Source organism: Hippichthys cyanospilos, chromosome 11, assembly GCF_059441005.1.
Source record: "Hippichthys cyanospilos isolate Australia breed blue-spotted pipefish chromosome 11, RoL_Hcya_1.0, whole genome shotgun sequence".
Taxonomy (NCBI): Eukaryota; Metazoa; Chordata; class Actinopteri; order Syngnathiformes; family Syngnathidae; genus Hippichthys; species Hippichthys cyanospilos.
Genome location: NC_142379.1, coordinates 15,394,217 through 15,414,119, shown reverse-complemented (window position 1 = coordinate 15,414,119; position 19,903 = coordinate 15,394,217). Strand labels below are relative to the sequence as shown.

The window sequence follows — 19,903 nt, the reverse complement described above, 5'->3', positions numbered from 1 at the left end:
GAGGGGGGGAAGGAACATCAGGCAGCTTTAAACGACTCAAGCTGACTCAGGTTTAAGGATATCGTGGCTTCTTGAACTTTTAGCTGTTTCCTTGGGGTTTTCCTATTTACGGGGTAACATTTGATTTCAGGTGACAGGTGAGCAGAAAGAAGAGTTAAGATGTAAGCGAAAGGGCAAAATTTAAAGCCAACAAACACATTTATTTGGATGTAAAAATGTTTTTATTTTTGTATGCAATGGAATGTAGGTCTTACCATCTTTGTACATATCAATTTCATTCAGGTGGAAGGAAAAAATACCTTTTCTGAGTAGACCGTGTTAAGAAGTTATGCATTCTAAACTCAAAAGCACAATGACAGTGAAATGTTTTACGAGATAACAAGAGGGATTTATTTCACCACAAGCAGCATTCTCTTTGAATAATATGTCTGACAAATTTCAGCAATAGCAATTGCGCTTGGTGGAGAGATGAGCTATGGGTCTTGGACTGTTTACAAGCTGTGTCCTCGTTTGGCCAAAAGTGATGTTTCTCTGAGTAAGTGTTACGGAAAGTCTCGCAGAAATGACGGTAAGTCTGAGAAATAGCCCCAAAGTGATATGAGAGAGAGAGAAAGAAAGAAAGGGACAAATTGTGTTTTCTTGAGAGAAAGAGAGAAGAGTCTGGGTATGTCCACTCTCATGCGATGTATGTCAGGGGTCTCAGGCTACCATGGAAAGAATCACACACATGCATGCACACACACACGCACACACACATAGATCCAGTTGGATTGCACAGCAGGAATTCACTTATTTGTAGAAACGTGAGGAATTCAAGCAATGAAGCACAGCAAATTGAACGTTAACCGAAAAATAAACACTTCCTGTGCAGAGGTGGGAGCGACCCCGCTACCACAACAATGGTCGTATGACTTCCATCCAAGTCTTAATTTGAGTCTTCATTCTTGTAGGTTAACCTTGACCCTGCTGGCGAGCTGCCTAACTGCCTCCATTGTTGTTACAATAGAAATGTTCTCTTCTACTGCCCTGACCTTAACGTCTCTCCTGCATGACTAGCTCTCACTTTCCCTGATCAGGGAAAAACCTTTTTGTTTTGACCGATAGATGTTTACTCACCTCCTACGCCCTCACAGACCTGATGTCATGCATGTGGTGGACTTTTCATGTTTACCTTCAAGAGCACTCACCAGCTGCAATGTGGTACGGACGCTACTGTACAAGCTTAAGGATGGTGAAACAAAATTACTTTTTCTAGCATAGGGAATTGATCCGCTGCCACGGCACATGAGACATCATCATGATTGCAAAAATAGTGGCGGGAAGTTCTACACAAAAAAGCAAATACATCTTGGTAACATCAACGTTTACTTACGAACAAGCAGGTGGTCCTTAAGACACATTTTCATACCAGAGGAGAGCATAAAAAAGTAAATTAATTGTGTTAGCTGAAGATACATACATACATACATACATACACACACACACACACACACACACACACACACACACACACACACATACGTATATAGTAATTATAACTAGAAAATGTGCAGTTCCTGAAGAATTTGCGCTAGAAAATGTGCAGTTCCTGAAGAAATTGCGCGTGAAGACGAAAATGCTGAAGGGAGAGGCATTGAATGGTGGAATGATGTGGAATGTTTAAATGGCTTGAATCTGTGAAGTATGAATTATTGGGATGTGTGAATATTAGTAATGATGAAAATGCAAAAGGAATTAATTGAATGATGTGAAATTGGGAGGCTTCAAATGTGAAATGTTAAATATGCCATTGAGAATGAATTATGAATTATTATAGATGAAAATTATGGAGTTGGGGGAAAATACTGATGTTTATGAATTATTGGAACGATGGAAATTGTCCCTAAGGCAAAATGAATGAGTTAAATGTTTTGAATGTGTAATGGGAAAGCTCAAAATGTGAAATGTTAAATCTCCCATTGGATTAGAATATTGGAATATTGAAGTGAAACTATGGAATTGTGGGAAATATTCAAATGTATAAATTATTGGAATGATGGTAATGATCCATGAGGTGAAATCAAAGAGTCAAATATTATGAATGTGAAATGGGAAAGCTCAAAATGTGAAATGTTAATTCTCCCATTAGGAATGAATGAGGAATCCTCCCATTGAAAATGAATTGTGAAATATTAAAGGGTGAAAAATATGGAATTATGGGAAAATATTGGAATGTATGAATTACTGGAATGATCCCTAAAGCGAGATGAATGAGCGAAATAGAGAAATTATGAACTGTAATAGCTGTAAATATAAAATGTAAAATCACCCAAGGTTGAGTCAATGGGATTTTTGGCGTGGAAAACAGGGAATTGTGGGAAATCTGTAAATATTTGGAATGAGAAAAATGGAAGCAGTCGTCGCACGATTCATTTGAATAATTTGGAACGGTTTCGCCTTCTCACAATAAGGACAAGGCAACCGCATCAACGTGGTATTACATTGACGGAAAGGAACGCAAATGTAGGATTACCTAAGGGTGACAACGCAGTGCTGACTTTGTATTGAACAGGCAGATGTGCAATGCTTTTATTGGTGTCTGGCAGCATCTAGTGGCGGTATGTGTTGCTACACGTCAAATGTGAACGCTTTAGACTAGAGCATAGGTGTGGAACTCCAGTCCTCGAGGGCCGGCATCCTGCATGTTTTCCGGTTTTCTTTCCCCAACACACCTGATTCAAATGATTAGCTCATTAGCAAGCTCTGCAGGAGCTTCAAAATGATCCCAATCATTTGAATCAGGTGTTTTTGAGGGAAAAGGTTTGAAAACATGTAGGATATCGGCCCTCGAGGACTGGAGTTCGACACCTGTGCTTTAGAGTGTGCTCAAGTGCGGGAGTTAAAAGAACGTTCTCCGGGACTGGTACGGGAACCCGTCTCGTGACTTACGTTACGCAGCACAGTAAAACAAATGAAAAATGATTATGTTTTAAAGAAAAAAGCATCCTTGGTTCACGACGCTTTTGATAGAACAATACAGTATATTGAGGTAACGTTGTGCAATGAGCTACAATGCACAAGAAGGCACACTTAGTTTGTTCCTCATTTCATTGTTTTATAAGGCCTATAAGTGGTTTTCATTCTAATATTTACCATAATTGGGACTACTAATGTATGAGCAAAGGTTACTGAGAGACTCTGGCATGTTTCGATTAGAAATTCATAACTCTTCTGGAAACCGACCAGTGCAGTTACTGCAGCAATGAATTGGAGTGCTGCAGAAAAGTACACATAGTACGTTTTAAACAGTTTTCAGCTGTAAACCAAACAAGACATATAATACTATATTAACCTTTAGACAGCTGTTGAAATAATTGTTTAAGCTGCTATCATACAGTCAATCAAATTAGAAAGTATTATCTTATTTTTATTAGCGGTAGACTTTTTGTATTAGGATTCTGATTAAAAGCAGCACCATAGTTTTAACTATATTCCATGGTTGTATTGCTTATCCCCAGGGGCGTCAATCAGGGGGGACAAAATGGTAGGACTTTGTGAGGGCCACAAGCATGTTGCAAACACACCTCATTTCCTTCTCCTCTGGTCGAAACAATGCTGATAAACATTTCCCACGGTTAAATATCGGTAACATTACACATTCCACTCTCGTGGTGGCAAGGAACTTGTTGACTTCATCGAGGGCCCAGATTATGTACAAAGTCCCTTTTTATATACTTTCTGGAGAGTAGATGGGATGTTCAAAAAATGACGCACGTCTTCGATTTCCATGCCATGGTTCGCGAATGACCGTTCCGTTCTGGCCGGTTGAGCTCGTCAAACAACCCGCTGTCAATCATCTCCTTCTGCCAAGAGATTGTTACTGCTCCTGTGCTGAATTCCTTAAAGAATTTTTCATCCTTGGCATCCAGTTCAACATCTCCGACTTCCGATGTGTCATTGAAGCAGTCACTGTCTTTGGCGTACACCACGTTGGACTTGGGCACCCAAGGGGGCTGCGACCGCCGCGCCTCCAGGAGATGGAAATTAATGCTCTCGAAAAATGGGTGTTTTCGTGGGTCGTCGCCTCTGGTATGACAAAAAATACACGAGGGAATGTGATGAAATGAAATCAACAGCGGTAGATGTCGGGAGAATTTTCTCATTTACGTCCATGGTGTTACTTGTCGATTCAAGCCCTAAAATTGTGAGGTGGACATGATCACTACTAACATAACTTGCTGCCGCCTGACCTAAAAAATAATCAAAGAATTGTTGACACAGTCACACTGACTAGACATTGGGATGACAAACCCAAAGAAGATTGGAGTATTATTGTTATGATTTTTACTTTTAAGCAACATGAGAGCATCGCTATTTTGGTGACTGGCCTTCTTGCATTGACGCAAAATTAATGGCAAAACCACAACTACCTTCATAGAAACCCAAACTGTACTTACTGGCACCCAAGGCGGTGTGCTATTTTTTTCTTCAGGAGGCAACAAATGATGTCTTTGGTAGCGGGGTCAAATCGCTTGTGATGAAACTTGCACAGGTCTTCAAGCGTGCGGCGGTTGACCTCGCTTTTCTGCACCTTTTCGCGGAAGTCTCGAAAAGGCAGGCGTGCGGCCACCATCTCGTAAATGCTGCAGCCCAGCGCCCACCAGTCCACAGATGTGCGGTAGTACTGCTGCGTCAGAATCTCAGGGGCCATGTAGCCAGTTGTACCGGCCTGGACAAACAAACGGACACATACATAAAGACAAAGGGAAGTTATGATGAAATGACAAGATGGAGCACTGCCATAGTGGATGTATCATGAGCACAGCCTTCATGTTACCAGACTATTCTTTGAGAAATATCTTAGTAAGTGCTCACAGCAAAGTTGACGTGAAAGTCAGGCAGCTTTTAATAGGATTCATTTGGGTCATGCAGATGCTCTATAGCGCTTGTCTGTCAGCACCGGACTAAGAACCATTCTAACTGTATCTATTTCTGGTAAACCCCTTTGCATTAAGAGATGAACGCACATGCTGAAAACTGGTCTAAACACACTTTGGAAAGAAGGGCATACACTGTCGTCGCTATTCAATAAGATTGAGCCATCTAAATTCATGTGCAACTAGAAAACAAGTTTTGAAGAAACTGCGAGTGATTGAATGAAAAAAAACATTGACGAATGATGCGTAATTATATTAGGCTCTCCAGCGTGTGATCGAGACCTCGCAGCGCATCTGTGAGCAGCCTTCGCCTCACTGCAGGACATTTACCACACCAGGGTTTTGCGGAGGACACACAACCTCATCAGGGGCAATACGCACCCACAACACAACCTGTTTGAATTGCTGCCATCGGGCAGACGCTACAGGAGCCTGAAGGCCAGGACTGCCAGGCTGGCAAACAGCTTCTACTCACAGGCCATCCGGATTCTGAACAAATCCCTCATGCACTAATCTGCCTCATCATCAGTCACTTTACCGCATGCACACATGCTCCTTACAACCCTGCACAGTGCAGGAAAGCGGTTAAATACATAATATTTTGCATTACATGATACATGAGGAATAATGTTGATTATGTCCTTTGCCATGTTGGAAAATGTTCCCAAGGTGAATTGAATGAGCGGAATATTTGAATTTCAACTTGAAATGATGGAGTGGCGATTCCACGATCAAAGGTGTAGGGGTGCTAATCTCGGTGGACAAGCAAGATCAATTGAATTCAGCAACAAATTGGAGACGCTAACACATGCTGTACTCTCAGCATATCGTCGCAAGGCATCCTTTTCATTTGTGAAAAATGGACTGGGTGGAACAAACCATTTTTGATGCGAGAGAGGAGGGTCATTGTTATAATGTTGTTTTTAAAATTTTATGTTTACGCAAAATGTAAGCTGACAAGCTGAACCACTTGGTTCAGTAGTTTGTTGGAGAATGGACATTCATAAAATAAAAAAAAAAATAAAAAAATCTCCTAAATTTAGAAGGTGCAGGGATCCAATCTAAGGGTGCTTGAGAATCCCCCAAAATAGTTCTAGAACCATAAAAGTTCAACGTTAAATGTTCCATTGAAAGAAAACATCACTATTTATCGTTACCCTTTCAGCATCCAGACAATAATTAGCCCTACAACAAATGGATGCAGTGCAAAAAGTTTCAAAGTACAAGTCAAGCAAGGAGTTAGGCCATCAGACCTTTTGGCAGATGGTTTTCCCACGAGGCAGCTCGACAGCCAATCCGAGGTCTGATAGTCTACAATGGCCGTAAGCATCCAACAGCACATTCTCTGGCTTTAAATCTCGATAGATGATGTTCATGGAGTGCAGGTGAAGGAGGCCCATGGTCATCTGAGCGGCGTAGTAAACCACACGGTCCATACGGATGCCACGCTCTCCAAGTTCATAGATGTGGAACCTGAGGTCTCCTCCAATCATCAAGTCCATGACTAGGCACAAGTGGGTGTTGTTATCGTAGGCGTAGGCCAAGTTCACAATGAAAAGACTGTTGACCTTCTCCAGGATCTTTTTTTCCTGAAGGGCCAACCTTTCACCACCTTTCTTCTTTAAGCGTCTTTTATCCAGCTTCTTGCAGGCATACAACTGTCCTGTAGTCTTCACCTGCACAGCGCACACCTGCAACATAGAAGACTTTTATTATCCCGCTTCTGAGGTTTCTGTCGCACATGACTTTCAGGCAACCACAGTGATTTGGAAACCTACCTCACCAAAACCACCTTTCCCCAAAGTCCGAAACTCATGAAAGTATTCATCACTGATCTCCTGGCTCTCAAACTCCTTCCACTGAAGAAACCTGAAAAAGAATGGACTTCTCCGGTACTCCGAGAAAGGTTTTCCTCGCAGGAAGTCTCTTGTGGCTTCCCTCATCCGGCTCACGGTGGGCTCATCGAAAATATTGTTTGATGATCGCGTGCATGTTTCCATCGCATCTCCTTTGAGAAAGGATAAAAAACTCTTGGATTCAGGGTGACAGAATTTAGCAAAGATGTTCCGCCCTGCTTTTGCATGCGCATTGTCATCGCTAAAGCTCCATCCTTCCAGCTCCTCCAGGAACTCAATGGCGGCAGCGTACTGTGGGTTACAGCTAAGGAGGAACTGGCGGAATAACTCCCTGCCAATGGGTTGCTGCTCGCAAAGCGACTCGTACTGCTTCTCTTCTGGTTCCTGCAGAGTTGAGGAGCTCTTAGGCAGGGGTAGAGTCAGCGAAAGTCTCTCCTTCTGGAGCTCGTTGCGGTCCAGCCGCTGAGCCCTGAGGTAGGCTGTGTTGGCCACCAGTTCCTTCACCAGCTGGTCACTCATATCGGTGGCCCCACCTATGAACTGTGGGGCCCTGCTACAATCCTCTACATGGTCCAGGCAACCAGAGAGCACACGCTAGCACCTGCAAGCATCCCTCCAGTCCTGAATCTCCTCTTAAGGCATTAAAAGTGCCACTATCCTCTGAGATTTATTGGCCAGCATGGAAAGCAACTTACGCGGTTTGAACTTAAGAGGCTTTAGTTGGGCCTATTTTTAGGAGCTGCAAAGCGCATGTGTGCAGTAAGTGGGCTGCCACCTCACATCACAAAGAGCACGTTTCAACCACAGACTAGAATTCTTAAGTTCCTCAATGAATTTCAAGGGGCTAGAACATATGTACGACTAGCCGCATAGCGGCGACCTGCCCAATCATCCAAGTAAAAATCAGATGTTAATGTCATCCATCCATCATCTTAGCCGCTTATTCTCATGAGGGTTGCGGGCGTGCCGGAGTCTACCTCAGTTGTCTTGAAGTACTAGTAAGCACGGTATATCCTGAACTGGCTGCCAGCCAATTACAGGGCACTCAAAGACGAGCAACCATTCGTTGCTGTGCAAACACACCTTAAGGCAATTTAGAACGTTCAATGTACCCACCCGGCAATTTTGGGGGGAATGTGGAATGTGCCCAGAGAAAACCCACACAAGGACAGGGAGAACATGCCAATTCCACACAAGAAGGCCTGAGCCAGAAGCAAACCCACAACCTTCGAATGTGGGGCGGATGTGCGAACCAGTCCGCCACAATTCAATCAAATAGAAAAGTGATACGAGCATTAATACAATATGTTTTAATACACTAAATATGTTGAGCTGCTAAGCATGCTGACCTATGGTATACTGAATTGGATTGAGCATGTTTCAAGAACACAAGGTGGTGGGGCCACCCTATTTTTATACATGTGGTCTTTAGTGTCAAATAATTTTGGCCATTCATGCTCCAGCACTTTTTGCAATGAAAAGGCAGTAAATGACTTGAAAGGCCTTGCTTCAAAGAGGATGGAAGGGTGGTCTTATCAGCTAAGTAGGTGTTCTAACTACTGTAAGTAGGCCATTCCAGTCAATTCAGTGAGTGTGAATCTGGGGCAGCAAAAAAATCCAATTAAAGTGGAGAATAGCATACTAACATTGCAGTGTGCTTTCTTTTTCAACATTGTACATCTTCTGTCCTTATTCTAGTTCTGCTGTTAAGTTATATTTATAAATATCAAGCGAACAATACTTAAAACATCCAACACGAGTCAAAAGTCAAAAGTCAAGAAGCATCTTCACATGTCCAAACATATTTGGGGTCAAGAAATTCAAACAATTAACTCTTGAAGGCTTCATAAAGCATCATTGAAATCATAAAGCTGAAAAGACCAAGCTGTGCTGTTATTCATAAGGTGCCTACTTTGAAGAACATCAGGCTGAAACCTTGTGCGTCATTTTTGCCTAATTCTTTCTATCTTTTCTTTCTTTCAAACACCCATACCATTGGTGCATTCCACACGTGTTACAAGTTATTGATGATACAAAGTGCTGAAAATGGCTTCCACTTTTTCATGGTGCAATGCTAATGGTTGAATAAACTTGTCATTTTTTGGGGGCCCTGCAAAAAAATGGTTGATTCTAGAGATTAAGTATTAAGTTTTTTTTGTTTGTTTACCAAAGAATTTCAACAATATTTCTTCATGATGCTCGAATGGGCCTGAAATTCTTTTATCCAGGAGTAGAAGAACTCTTTTGTTTGGTACATGCATCAACACTCCTTATAAAGATGCTTAAAACTATAAAGATGCTTAAGACCTTTCTTCATAAAAAAAACTTTTCATGTACACGTTTTACAATTCAGGAAATTTTATATCATGAAAAAAAACAAAATTAGTCCAACGATAAAAAGAAGTGCATTTCATTTTACCAAAATATCCCTAAAAACAAGCAAAACTCATCAAATTAAAGCTATAAACAAACTTTTATTTCTGAAAATTAGTCACACATTTGTCATGGCAAACACCCCCACGAACATAAACTGAAAAGCTAACAAATCACCACACGCTGCAGAGTGTCATCCTCTTTCTCCTTGCAGGTAAATCGTCAGCCACGAGTCAATGTGTGTGGCATCCGCCCGGTTGGTTCATTGCCCGCTTTTGACAAAGAGAGTCCTGGAACATGCAAACAAATGGCCGAGGCGAGTTGCAGACAGCGGCTCTGCACGGGGCTTCACAATGATCACGGCCGGATCCGCGTCCACCCTCGGGTGCGTACAGGTGAAGTCTGTGAATCACATCGCCAAGGTTTCTGGCCTTATTTGCCGATTCTCTGAACCACCCAGTCCTGCTGGCAGAGCGGGCAACGATTGTTCTGCTTCACCCAAAGGGACATGCAGCAGTTGTGAAAGGAATGGTTACACTCTCCCCAAACAACTGTAAAACAGTGGAAAAGGTTATATACTGAGATGAACAGTAAGGCAAAAGAGTATGTGATCAAACTTAAACAGGTTTTCATAGCTTTGAGATTTTTTTTTTTTGGAAGTTTATCTTCCCACAAAAAAAATGAGATACAAATACTACAGTAGATCATGAATTCAATGAAATCAAGAGGCAGCCTGTTGACTACAGAATAGCCCACAATTAATTTAGGTTAAACAGTGGGAACGTCTGAGCCGGGAGATGTAAGATAAATGGTAACCATAGAATGGTAGACAGTGTTTGCTTGTTTTTGTCACAAAAACAAAATAAATAAATAAAATTCAAACAGCTACTATATTTGTCATTCATTGAAATACTGTCAAATCTCTTCGCATGGGTAATCGCCCAAGCAGACATCCATTGTTTTTGCTGTCCACCACACACACATATATTTCTAAAAATGCTATTGACTTGATTTTTTTTTACAAGTTGAAGGTAACAACCTATGCAATTGACATTTGTAAAAATTTTTAAAAAACAAATGGAAATAAAGTAAATTAAGTGCAATAATATGAAATAACACAGGAAAAAAAAGTATTGGGCACATTTGCTGAAATGTATTTAGTAATTTGTACAAAAGCCTTTGCTGGTAATTACAACTTCAAGACGCCTCCTGAATTGAGAAACAAGTCTCATACGATGCTCAGGTGGGACATAGGCCCATTCTTCCACAAAAAAATCATTAGGTCCTGAAGGTTCCTGGGACCTCTCAGATGAACTCTGGTTTGTACTTCTTTTAATATATTTTCAATTGGATTCAAGTCAGGTGACTGGCTGGGTCATTTGCCGGTATCATTTGCTGTTGCATGTTTCCACCCTCAAACTTTACAGTAGGTATGGTGTTTTGGGGGTGATGGGCTGTGCCATTTTTCCTCCACACGTGGCGAGTATGATTGTGTCCAAACAGCTCGATTTTGGACTCACCTGACCAGATCTTATTCTCCCAGTACTTTCCCGGCTTGTCCAAATTTTCAGCAGCAAACTTTAAATGAGATTTAACAAGCTTTTTGTTGAGCAATGGTGTGTTGCGCTGTGAGCGTGTATATAAGGCATTGTGGTTGAGTGTATTATTAATAGTTATTTTAGAAACAAATGTACCTGACACAAATCTTTTTTTTTTAGTTCACCACAAGCAATTCTTGGCTCTTGAACAACTAACTCTTCTTACAAGTCTTGTCACTCCTCTGTCAGAAATCTTGTGAGGAGCTGCTGATCATGGCTTTTTAAATGGTGAAATGGTAACAGTAAGAGCGATATTTAGGAGTTTAGTATTCCCTCAGTATGTTTAGCAAAAATAGTGTTGCACATGTCTTGTAAAAGTCCTTGCTCTTACTAATCATGAAGTGTTTATTCTGAGACCTTGATAATGTGACAGCCTCTTTTAGGCCTTCAGTTGGATCAAAACCAACTAGGATTAATTTGCACTGATTGTTAGCAGGTGTTTTGACACTTGTTATAGAATCCCTTTCTTTCGGTGTTCCCTGCTCTACTTCATATTTTTGCACATAATTTAATTTATAGTCATTTCTGTTTTGACATGTTTGCATATATCAAATGCATGGATTGTAGCCTATATATAGTGACAATATCATGTCAATAACACCTTTAGAAATGTATTTACTCAGGAAACAGGTGATGTGTTCACAATTTATTTCGCCCACTGTATAATAAAACCTCAATAATGGAATCTGAGTGTGTTTAATTTCTGGATATATGCCGGTCGGGTTATTCAGCTTCATTATAGTGCGGTTCTCCCAAAGACAGTTAAAGCATACATACAGTAAATAATTTATTTCATATATTTTAATCACATCGCGCACTCTTCTTAAGCTCGTAAATCGAGGAACCCCCCTGTGGTTTATATTGAAGTGTTCGTCCACTGTGCATCTTCATGGAATTATTCGCGTTGACTGCTAAGCAGCTAAACATTTTTGTGTGTTATTATACAGCTGACATCATCTTACCGACACAGTCCTCTTGCTTGTTTTCCGCCTGGCATCGAAGACAAGCATCTATAAAACGGAGGAGCATGGTTACGTTTGACGTAAACGACCGACCGGCATTTTGATGGTGGGCAGCTGGGCTAAGCTAGCTAGCTAGCATCGACAAACTCACCCATTACTTGCACCCGGCAAATGGCGCAAGTATCACATTCAACATCCCAACTCCACATAGCAACGGCATTCCACTTTTTAAGTGAAAACATCTTGTCCCCACCCGATTTGGAACCCGAGGAAGTGTTGTGGGCGAGAACTATTCCGAGATCGTCACCGTCATCCATGTCTGCAGCTCTGATCACAGCGGTTAGCTCAGCAGGGTTAGCTTCGGTATCCAAAATGGACGGAAAAGGTACAGGTCCAACTACTGGTGACCTTTCCACCGTTAGAGGGCGCTACAGTTAAATTGGTCTTCGCGTCAACCAAATGGGATGTTAAATCTTTCAGTGAACGACCGGTAATTCATGTCTAACTAGGTTAACGACATGCAAATGTTACTCCGATGATTATACATCGGTTCTAATCGACTTCAATATGATTGTAAAAAGTGTGTTATACATTGCTGATGCACAAAGAAAAAAGCACGTTGCATTTGGTGCCTTTCTGTTTCCCGGGTAGGCACACTTACACTAATAAATACTGTTGTACATGCAACATACAGCAACAAAGCAAGAACACAGAAAAATCGAATTCCGGTTGTCCTTGAGAGAAGCATTCTTGGCAATTATTCCTGCTGTCACTAGAGGCCGCCACGAAGTACTCAAATAAATTGTCAATCAATGAAATTTCATGTCAATATCGACATTTCACATAGAAGTACAGTAATTTATATGACCGCAAGTTTCCACTGAGCGGTGGTAAAACCTTTCCGAAGAGCTGCGTAAGAGGTCATCCGTTATGGCCGGCGAAGAAGTACTGTAGATTATGATGTCTCACTGAGAAGACAAACAAAATACAGTAGTTTGAAGAACAACACAACGGTTTATATTAGCTCCTTATGAGTCAGATGCCTGATTGTTAGGTAGAGAAAGGGAACATGTGCCAATTTTTGACTGGCTTCCTAGAAAAGAAACAAAACATTTTTTTCATAAATTAGTACAAAAACGGCTGAAAATCCCATATGACGGATACTATTGTTTAACCGGAAAAAAAACATACCCCATCAACAACAGACAGTGGTTAAAGATACAACAAACCTTCTCTTTAAAAGGTACAGAACAACAGTTAACGGGAATACAGCTTTGGACAAGACACAGTCCATTGAATCTAACTAGTGAGTTGAAGTTGGCCAATGAGACTGGAGAATCTCTGAATGGTATAACTCCCAAATTGTCTTAATATAGACTGACATTTCTTCTGAGTATGGATGCATACATTCTACACAATAAGCTAAGCTGACAATTATTTCTTCAAAAATTTCTTTTTGACTCAAATGAAAAGCTTCCATGTAGCCTTCTTAAAAAGAAGTGTGAGATGAACTGAATGCATCATACAAGCTCATCATAAACAATGACAACATTGTAGTAGTGTGTCTGAGAAAGTTCCAGAAACAGCTTTGGCATAATGTTTATTGAACATTTGGTTAAATTGACACAAAAAGATCAAGTATAGAAAATAAAACATTTGTGTATAAAAAGGGACATGTTTGCAGACATTCAGAAGCAATGACCTGTGCCTTGACAAGTGAACTACATCCATCAAACAAATGGCAAAGAGAAATTCCACACATTTATAATCAGTATTCTTTCAAGTTAAGGAAATTGTGCTTCAAATGAGCAATTTGTATTTGTTGCTACAAATACAAACCGGACCATGTTTTGTCTCTCTAAAACACACAACAGATGTGGATGTTATCTCCCTTCTGGGGTAACTTTGCCAGTTTTCCCCCATATTTTAATTGTTAAATATTGCTATGAATATGGCAAACATGGCAGTTGCTGTTTTTTATCCACGCACTGACCAACGGAAAAGTGACAGGCACATTATTCTAATCAAATCATACTGTCGCTCAAAATGGACTTGCAGGAACAGAACAGAAATACACAATTTCATGTTGTTACCAATGTGCACAAGAAAATGACACAAGCAGCTGGACTATGTTCCCTTCTTAAATTCCACAAGCGTTGGTGTACAATAATTCAGTGTCCGAGTTTGAAATTTCAATAGTCAGAATTTCCCTTTGAGCCTGCAAAAGCCCAGACAAAAAAGTCAACTGGATCAGAATTTCCCTCTAAGCCTGCAAAAGCCCTGACAAAAAAAGTCAGCTAGAGTTGTACCAGCAGAGCAACACATGACATCAATAGTATTAAAAAAAAAAGGGGGGGGGGGCATACAAAACCTTTTTTGCTGCATTAAATATAAAAGACATATTAGAATAGAAATAAATGACAAACCGCAAACAAAACCTACCAAAAAAAAAAAAAAATGAGGGGGGTTTGTCCAGTACTGTCACACTTCCAATAGCAAATTCAAGTTTCATATTCTCCTTGCTTCATGTGGGGAGTGAATGGATAAGTGGTGTCAAGCCATAAAAGAATATGATGGAATGTTTCACTGGCGTTGCTGACACAAATGATTTAGGGGAACGCTGTACAAAAAGATATTGAAAAAAGTGAGTATCATTACAGTGGCACAGTTTCCTTTGAAAAAAAAAAAATCATGTGCTTTCAGCTATCAAGGTTGTTTGACAATTTGTTTCCCTTTGTTGTGGCAGTGAAGCTTTCAGATTCCTCCATTGGTGCTCAAAAAATGTTCAATACAGAGATTGTCTGCGGTCAAGTTCTTGAGAGTTGTCCTTCATCGTATGTAGTCATCAGTTAAGATGTGTTCCCGTACCAATATGAGCCACAAACGGGTTAGAAAAATAAAATAAAACACATCCACGAAATCTGCCTGCCACAGGTCATGAAAAAGTAAAGGATATGTTATTAAAATGTATATTACACAAATATATAGATATTACATTTCTTTCCACTTTTAAAATAGTTGTATTCAAAATACATTAATTTTGTTTTTCAAGTCAAGGCTATGAAATTATCTTTGGTCACGAAAAATATAAAATCAATCAGCTATAAATGTTACTATACAGGGTTCAAAACAAAAAAAATCGGATCATGGAACTGATCAAAGTGGGGAACGCTGATACACCAAGTATCCAGTTATCAGTTTCTCATTTGGAGAAATATTAAAGTGCTTTTGCATCGTTTACAGTATTTCCTCAGCAAGTCATGTGAAAAAGAATCCAAAGAAAGGCAGACTGGCTTTTTCCTCCGTACCTTGGAAAATGTACACATTTGTTCAGAGGTGGAAAGATGATAAAACATTATAGTGTTTCGGATGGGCCATCCTAACAGCTGTTCAACGAAAACTGAGTGAATACAATTAAAATAGCAGCCTACTCACACAGCTGTGGACATGAACTATGAAGGAGGCTTTTCATATAAGAACTACAAGGCGTAGGGAAAGATGACAGGCATAAAGACGACAACGCCAAATGAGGGCCGATCTCTGGCTTTGCACGGAGGAGTGAACAACTTAACTTCCTAATTTCAGTATGTCAAAGCTCCTCCTTCTTCTTCCACCAGACATTCGCTGGACTTCCTTCACCGGGACTGCCGAAGAACAACCACTCGTGTCACTGGTGCATTCTCGCTGGTGTTCAGGCCTGGCCCACCTCGGAGGTTTTTCCCACTATTGGGTTGTCCCTAAAAAAACAAGCATTAGACTTTAAAAAGAGTTGGTTTTCTTGAAGCGGAGAAACTAAGCGGCAGATACTCACAAACTGCCGTACTGCGCCGCGGTGTCACTTCGGATCTCATGCTGCCGTTGAAGCTCTACCATGATGTTTCGAAGCTGTTTGAGAGTCTGAAAGGTTTCTTTGGGTTCCTGAATGGTAAACTTGGAGTATTCCTCCTGCTCCCGCTGGGGGCCCTGGTACACTGCCAAACTGGCACATGCGTCTGCAGCAAGTCCAGGAGACAAAAATCATCGTTAGTGATCATTCAAAGTGTCTTTGTAACTCTGGGACGCGACGGCCATAATTTCACAGCACTCTGCAGTCCTAAGATTTGAGTGTACGCCTGGCTTGACTGAAACACAATTCGTCCATTAGATATTATTATTCATATCATGTTCAGAGTCAAGGAAGGGATGGAGCCTACCATAATTGAAACATAGTTGGACATACAGGTTCTCATAAATGTGTGGCAATTGCTTCATTATAAATCAGCTTAATACGGTTTAAGTCTGAAAACTGTGCTGGCTAATACATGTTTTAAAGTTCACCATCTTGGTCTCATTTCTTATAGAGTAAAACAATCGTAGACCATTGAGGTCCCTTCTCCAGGCTTGACAGTTGGTGTCATGCGTCACAGTCATAGTTGGCACACCCAATTCCGCAACAGAATCAGAAGGCACCGATATGAGAATCAACAGCCCGGTGCAATAGTAGAAAAGTGAGCAAGTTCCAATTTCCAAAGTGAAGAAAAACGCCAACTTTTCCACTGATGCATGAACCAAGCTAGAGCAAGGGTTTACTGTAAACCAGTTAAATAAGATTATGAAACATTAAGGCAAGAAGTGACCGGTGATGACCATGTGAGTGGGTGAGTACTGTATAGTGACAAACACTGGAGATCAATGTGAACATTAAGTGCTCGTTCAGTGATTGGCTAGTTTTGACACATGCAGTCACTTACCAATTTCATCAATACTTCCATCAAATCTTACTAACATTTCCTTTGTAAGATGACTTTTTTTAAACTTGCGTTACAATTAGAAATGGTAAAAAAAAATGAGATGCCCACATGCATCAAGTCCTCCCAGTGTTCTACTTTTTTGAATTGTTCTCTTTAAAATTGTACAGTCCTGTGTTCAACTGACATTTCTTTTTACTGTATTTTTTCTGAAAATCCAGTCCCCAACGGTCTCTCAGTACTATAGGTATACTAAATTGATTGGACAACCTTAGACACTGACCCTCTATGTTTTGCAGCTTGGTATCATTCGCAGAGAGGAGGGTGAAAATCCGTTCTGCCTCACGATCACAGTCAATGTCCAGCTGCAGGTTGGCCTGCATGGTGCTGAAAAAGTAAAGGTCAAGGTGAGAGGGATGTTGATGAGAGTGAGTCAGTGATGTGGCAGTGTGAGATGAAACACATCTGCCGTCATAGGAACATAGTCTCAAAACAAAGACATTTGACTCTAACCTTTCCTAATCACACGCACTGTTTTCCAGGAAAAAAAAGCAGAAAACCACATATTGATGAACATTTTCCCTTAGTGTTTGTTCTGATCTACTGTAAATGGCATAAACAACACAACATGGGCGAGAAAGGGTAGCTTCGTAGACCTGGTGTTGGTGTGGAGAAAAGACTCACATGGTGCAGGGCTTACAGCCTGGTGAGTTGCTACTTTGGCTTTTACAGCACTGCCAGGAGCCACCGCTGTAGATGGATGGATGAAAAGAGGCCAAACGGCCTTCATTACAGCGACTGACTTGGCCCAGGATATCCAGCCACTCGCAGACTTCCACACAATTTCGTGCCTGCACGTACAGCTGCTTCTCTGCATGAACTACCTGGAACATCTGACAATACCAGACACATTTCCATTCTGAGGTCATACTGGTAAAAAAGAAACTAAGCACTTGTGTGGTTTTTTTTTTTTTTTTTTTAAAGAAACTGCTACTTATTGTTAAGCAAAAAGAGGGCATCGCAAAGGTTAGAAAACAGAAAGGAACTGGCTTACATTTTTACGGTTGAAGGCACTTTCGTCAAGATTCTCTACTGCCTGGATATTTTTCACATTGATGATCCAGATGGCCTCTTTTCCTAAAAAGTAGAATTAATTCTCAAGGAAAAATATGACAGCAGGCTATTTAAAAAGCCACATTTGTTTTGATCTGTGATTGAATGCCCCAAACTGTATTTTTACCAAATTATTTACAAATTACTGAGTTATTGTTTTAGCCATTTTACCCCTTTTATTAAAAAATAATTTAAAGCAGTAATGCAACCTCCACAAAGATTGCATTCAATCAAAACACTAAAATAGCACTGTACCAGTTTCAACTCATCTGAATAAAGAAGATGTTGAAGCCAAATTTGATGCTATCTGCTGGTAATACCAAGAATGACCCTCTGACAAAGTGAAACTCAATATGTGGAAGTGGACAAATTTTTGTCAGGGGCTCATTGCTGTTTTAGTTTGTCTCAGAGGGTCATTATGATTTTTAAACTATGAATGCAGACTAAATCCACCCCAACAATACAGGTATACAACAACTTGTTGGATGACTAGTTTTTAAATCCCAAATCAAGCAAATAGTTTGTTCAACTGTTATCACTTATTCTAAAAAGGCGTTTGGTAACAAAAAGTAACTACCGTATAAGTGAAGACGTATAGGAAATTTGGTGCAGATTTTAGCAAGCAACAAAGTACCGGTAGATGATTTGCTACAAGTATTTAAAGACAACATAAAATTAATTTCTGAGAGGGACTTCTGAGTTTGTCACCCACACTCTAGTACAGTGGGCAACAAGTAGCAACTAAGAAATACTGTACATGTCTTTATTTAAAAAAAAAAAAAAAAAAAGACAAGCTCAACAGTGATGGGACATTATTATCAATATGTAAATACTGGCAGAGATTGATCTAAATTAATTGTTACATGCCAAATTTATGTTTACTAATTATAGTCAGAGGTTATTCAAATATCAGTTACTTCATGTAAAGGAAAACCATGAATTGTTAATAAAAAATATGTAGGTAATTTATGAAAATTCATTAAAGGAGTGTAAATCAAACCGGTAGCGCTCATAGCTCTCGCATGTGAAAAATGTTGATAACTTATGATCCAGTAGATTCAACTTTTCAGGTAAAGACGAAGAGTATATCACTCACCTTTATGTTTGTGGTAGGAAAGCTCTCTGTTTGTCACTCGAAGCCATCGCTTTTTGAAGTTTCTATTGCCAAGTCGTTTTCTCCTCTGGGCCCGTTTATGTACTTCCCTAAAGAGTCACCAGCATGCCCTTTTCACTTTCTGTTTACCTTCAAGTGCTGCTACTTCCTTCCACTTTGGATTAAACTACACATCCAGTTTCACAGAATATGTCAAATTGTTTACAAAACCAATTTGAATCAATTTTGAAAAGGCAATTTATAGTTACAATCCACTTATTTGTGTTACTAATAACAATTAAAAAAGTAGCTCGCAAATGTCAGTCTGACCACCCGATTCCAGTTTAAAAAAATAAAAATAAAAAACTCACCCCTCCTTCAGAACAACTGCATCTTCCAAGCCACTCGACTCTTTGCTGACATTTGAAGATATCTCATCAAGAAACTAGAGTCAGAGTCAAACAAAATGTAGGTTATCATTCACAAGAGAGAGGATGACTAAATAGATTAAAACAGGAAACATACCTTTTTTACTTTTTCAATACACTTATCTTCTTGGAATGATTTGAAGAAGTCAAACATGTATGATTCTTTGAAACTAGACTGGAGGAGAGGATAGGAACATCATGTGATTGGGTGATTGAATAAGTAGATTGTATTCCAGTTTTTGTCATTATAAAATACAACACAAGCCCTCAGAGTTCTTCCTTTACTTTGAAAATGTTAAATCAATGTTAAACACAAACTACATAACTTTACTTTTTAATGACTATTTTGTTTCAGTCACCAATTTTAATTACAGTCTAACAAAGTTGCTTACCAATTTTTTTGATAAACTTCCCCAGCTGCCCAGAGTCTGGATGGTTTTTGAGATCAGAGTGAGTGTGCGAGTAATCTCAGGATCCTAAAATTAAATATTTATTTAACAAAACATATATACATATTTAGTCCACCCATCAGATGGCAGTTCACAATTCTACTGTCATAAACTTACAGGTTGATGTGAGCGGAGCTGGTAAGAGTGCGGCGAATATACGGCAACAGCAAAGAAGCGCAAGAACACAAAGCTGCTCACAGCCGAGTACTGGACGTGAGGGTCAGCTGGTGAGAGACAACACCAAGTTTCCAAAACAGAATAATGTAATCATCTTCAATCCCAAATATATATTTTTAGGTTTTATTTCTAAGTGCCAATATTCAGACACAAGTGTATGTATGGTGATTAGATTCTGATTTGCCAACGTAAGATGTGCGCATGCCTAGCT

General features: G+C 40.1%; 3 protein-coding genes across 4 annotated transcripts in view; all 3 read right to left on the bottom strand.

Annotated features, from left to right (window-relative positions):
• Positions 1–2,862: 2,862 nt before the first annotated feature.
• Positions 2,863–7,392, bottom strand: grk7b (G protein-coupled receptor kinase 7b). Of its 2 annotated transcripts, XM_088427384.1 has the most exons (5): positions 6,695–7,392; positions 6,529–6,607; positions 6,170–6,420; positions 4,437–4,708; positions 2,863–4,065 (listed from the first exon to the last, which is right to left on the bottom strand). In XM_088427384.1, exons 1-5 carry the CDS (start codon positions 7,289–7,291, stop codon positions 3,738–3,740), a joined length of 1,527 nt encoding a protein of 508 aa, XP_088283510.1. In that variant the 5' UTR covers positions 7,292–7,392; the 3' UTR covers positions 2,863–3,737. The 2 variants fall into 2 exon arrangements, with proteins under 2 accessions (XP_088283510.1, XP_088283509.1); XM_088427383.1 differs by having other exon boundaries at positions 6,170–6,607.
• A 1,834-nt stretch (positions 7,393–9,226) lies between these two features.
• rnf7 (ring finger protein 7) lies at positions 9,227–12,085 on the bottom strand. Its single transcript, XM_088426742.1, has 3 exons — positions 11,857–12,085; positions 11,706–11,753; positions 9,227–9,696 (listed from the first exon to the last, which is right to left on the bottom strand). The coding sequence occupies exons 1-3, from the start codon at positions 12,020–12,022 to the stop codon at positions 9,578–9,580; spliced, it is 333 nt and encodes a 110-aa protein (XP_088282868.1). The 5' UTR covers positions 12,023–12,085; the 3' UTR covers positions 9,227–9,577.
• Positions 12,086–13,276: 1,191 nt separating this feature from the next.
• rasa2 (RAS p21 protein activator 2) overlaps positions 13,277–19,903 on the bottom strand; it is a 30,725-nt gene continuing 24,098 nt past the window's right edge. The window contains exons 15-24 of the mRNA XM_088428055.1: positions 19,633–19,739; positions 19,459–19,542; positions 19,164–19,241; positions 19,010–19,083; positions 18,642–18,748; positions 17,487–17,569; positions 17,117–17,325; positions 16,716–16,819; positions 15,517–15,697; positions 13,277–15,442 (exon numbers count right to left, since the gene is read on the bottom strand). Of these exons, the coding sequence (XP_088284181.1) occupies positions 15,397–15,442; positions 15,517–15,697; positions 16,716–16,819; positions 17,117–17,325; positions 17,487–17,569; positions 18,642–18,748; positions 19,010–19,083; positions 19,164–19,241; positions 19,459–19,542; positions 19,633–19,739 (1,073 nt within the window). The 3' untranslated portion in view covers positions 13,277–15,396. The remainder of the gene's footprint in view (positions 15,443–15,516; positions 15,698–16,715; positions 16,820–17,116; positions 17,326–17,486; positions 17,570–18,641; positions 18,749–19,009; positions 19,084–19,163; positions 19,242–19,458; positions 19,543–19,632; positions 19,740–19,903) is intronic.

Coding starts and splice junctions, on each gene's coding strand:
- grk7b (XM_088427383.1), bottom strand. CDS start 7,291: ATGAGTGACCAGCTGGTGAAGGAACTGGTGGCCAACACAGCCTACCTC. Junction 4,709..6,169: donor GGAAAACCATCTGCCAAAAG/GTCTGATGGCCT, acceptor TTGTTTGTCCAG/GCCGGTACAACTGGCTACAT. Junction 4,066..4,436: donor GCACACCGCCTTGGGTGCCA/GTAAGTACAGTT, acceptor TTGTCATACCAG/AGGCGACGACCCACGAAAAC.
- rnf7 (XM_088426742.1), bottom strand. CDS start 12,022: ATGGATGACGGTGACGATCTCGGAATAGTTCTCGCCCACAACACTTCC. Junction 11,754..11,856: donor TTGCCGGGTGCAAGTAATGG/GTGAGTTTGTCG, acceptor TCCGTTTTATAG/ATGCTTGTCTTCGATGCCAG. Junction 9,697..11,705: donor CAAGCAAGAGGACTGTGTCG/GTAAGATGATGT, acceptor ACTGTTTTACAG/TTGTTTGGGGAGAGTGTAAC.